This window comes from Stegastes partitus, unplaced genomic scaffold (genome assembly GCF_000690725.1).
Source record: "Stegastes partitus isolate 25-593 unplaced genomic scaffold, Stegastes_partitus-1.0.2 Scaffold129, whole genome shotgun sequence".
Classification (NCBI taxonomy): domain Eukaryota; kingdom Metazoa; phylum Chordata; class Actinopteri; family Pomacentridae; genus Stegastes; species Stegastes partitus.
The window spans coordinates 436436-438292 of NW_007577860.1; the positions used below are offsets into that span (position 1 = coordinate 436436).

General features: G+C 46.4%; 1 protein-coding gene across 1 annotated transcript in view; it reads right to left on the bottom strand.

Moving 5' to 3' along the window:
* Positions 1–344: 344 nt before the first annotated feature.
* Positions 345–1857, bottom strand: part of mthfd1l (methylenetetrahydrofolate dehydrogenase (NADP+ dependent) 1 like) — a 40611-nt gene continuing 39098 nt past the window's right edge. The window contains exons 27-28 of the mRNA XM_008278661.1: positions 1363–1479; positions 345–1191 (exon numbers count right to left, since the gene is read on the bottom strand). Of these exons, the coding sequence (XP_008276883.1) occupies positions 1390–1479 (90 nt within the window). The 3' untranslated portion in view covers positions 345–1191; positions 1363–1389. The remainder of the gene's footprint in view (positions 1192–1362; positions 1480–1857) is intronic.

Below are 1857 nucleotides of genomic sequence, written 5' to 3' on the forward strand. Positions count from 1 at the left end.
GCACAATAACAGACTGAGCAGGAATGCCAGCTATGAAGCTATGACACATGTGCACACATGTACGTTGGCTCCATGTTGCAAACCTAAACACTTGATAATGACAGACGCTGCACCCTGGGGTGCTGCTGGAGGCCGAACCGCTCGCTTTCAGGCACGACTTTTATACAGGGCTGCACCCTGTAGGAGGAAACAGGAAGAGAGGCTGAATTAAAAAAGAACAACAACATTGAGACAGAGGAAGGTTTGTGTTGGTATTGAGGCAACAAGGAGACGGTGCATGTGTCTAAACAACAGATGGGCTGAGCTGCAAGGCAACTGCTGGTGTCAGAACACAAATAAACTGGTTTTGGAGGCATTTAAATGTTTATTTGAAAGGCACTTTGACAGACAACTAAACGGTTACAGACCTCGTTAGCTTTTGAATCCAATGTTGGATTAAAAAGTAAAACTCTGACTGTAGGTTAAGTCTAAAACTACTTCTAGAGGCATCAGCTTTTGGTTAGATATATAAAAAAGGAAGAGGTACTATTGAAGAAATGGGCAGAACAACTGAGGCTGCTGAGGATCTGGGTGGCTTCAACACTTTCTGCTCTACAAATGACAGATTAGATAAAGGAACAGACTGGATTCATACCTGCACCATACAAATGTGAAAGATAACATTTAAAAACAGCTTGGAGTTGATGAATGGAACTTGTCAGGTTGTCCAGTGAATGTACAGCAGCTCTGACATTCAGCAGCTCCAACGGGTCAGAACACTGGAGCTGAAACACCAGAACAGCTTCTTGTGCGCTCGCCAGCAGCTTCGTTCACATTCCAGTTAAAAACCCCATGACACATAGAAAGTGTAGGACCATCATTAAGACATTCTAGCAAGTTTTTTCTACGTAAGAAGTTTATGAAAACACAACAATAACGTAAAAGTCAAGCAGACTGACTCCCCCATTCATAGAAAACCCAGAACAGGGAGGTCAGAAGCACACACACAGCATGTGGGATGTTTAGCATCATCTTTGGCAGATCACATAGATGTGCAAATAAAGCATACAGCTAATGCTCCACTGGTGGTTTTCTCCACTCAGAACATGTTATTCTGATGTGAGGCGTGTCGGGCTGCTGAAGAGGAGGAAGCATTCCCAGTAGAGGTGTCGGGGACATCAGACGGTGCATCCTGGGAACCGAGCCGAGAGCCTGGGAGGAAAACAAGACGGTGTTTTAAACGATGTGAGAGCTTTACAGTGGATGAGGTAGTAAGCCCTGGGAGCAAATAACGGCTCATCTAACGAACCATACTGACAACGACTACTTATGAAGTATTCAGAAGGACACAGTGGACTGGTAGGAGGGTTTATGAGACCATACCCATGACAGCGCCGCTAGGGAGCATGCTCAGAAGAGCCCTGTGATCTCCTCCGTGACCGGGTCAAGGTCAATGTCGTAGAAACAAGGTCGGGTCGGCAGGCCGGGCATCGTGCTCATCTGAGGTGAGAGAGAAACACAGCAGAGGTAAGAACTACAGCAGGACGTCTGACGTACGGTCAGCACTGAGCAGCCTGAAGCCCTGATCCGTAGAAAACTACTGACCCAACAAAACATCATGAGCACTGCTCAGAGAAGACCAGAGATGAAACGCAGAGCCCACAGCTTGGAGGGAATGCTGCCGTTTAAAATGGCCAAAATGACACCTTTAGTTAGAACCAGAAGCTCAAAACAGAACCAACCGTCGGGTTTTCCACCTTGAGACAGTCGTAGAACCGCTCGTCTGTGATGTTCTGTTCCATCAGGAAACTTCAACACATCTGAGCTTAACACTGACGTTCAGTTGAAGCTGCCATCTTTCTGTGCATCTCGCTTAGA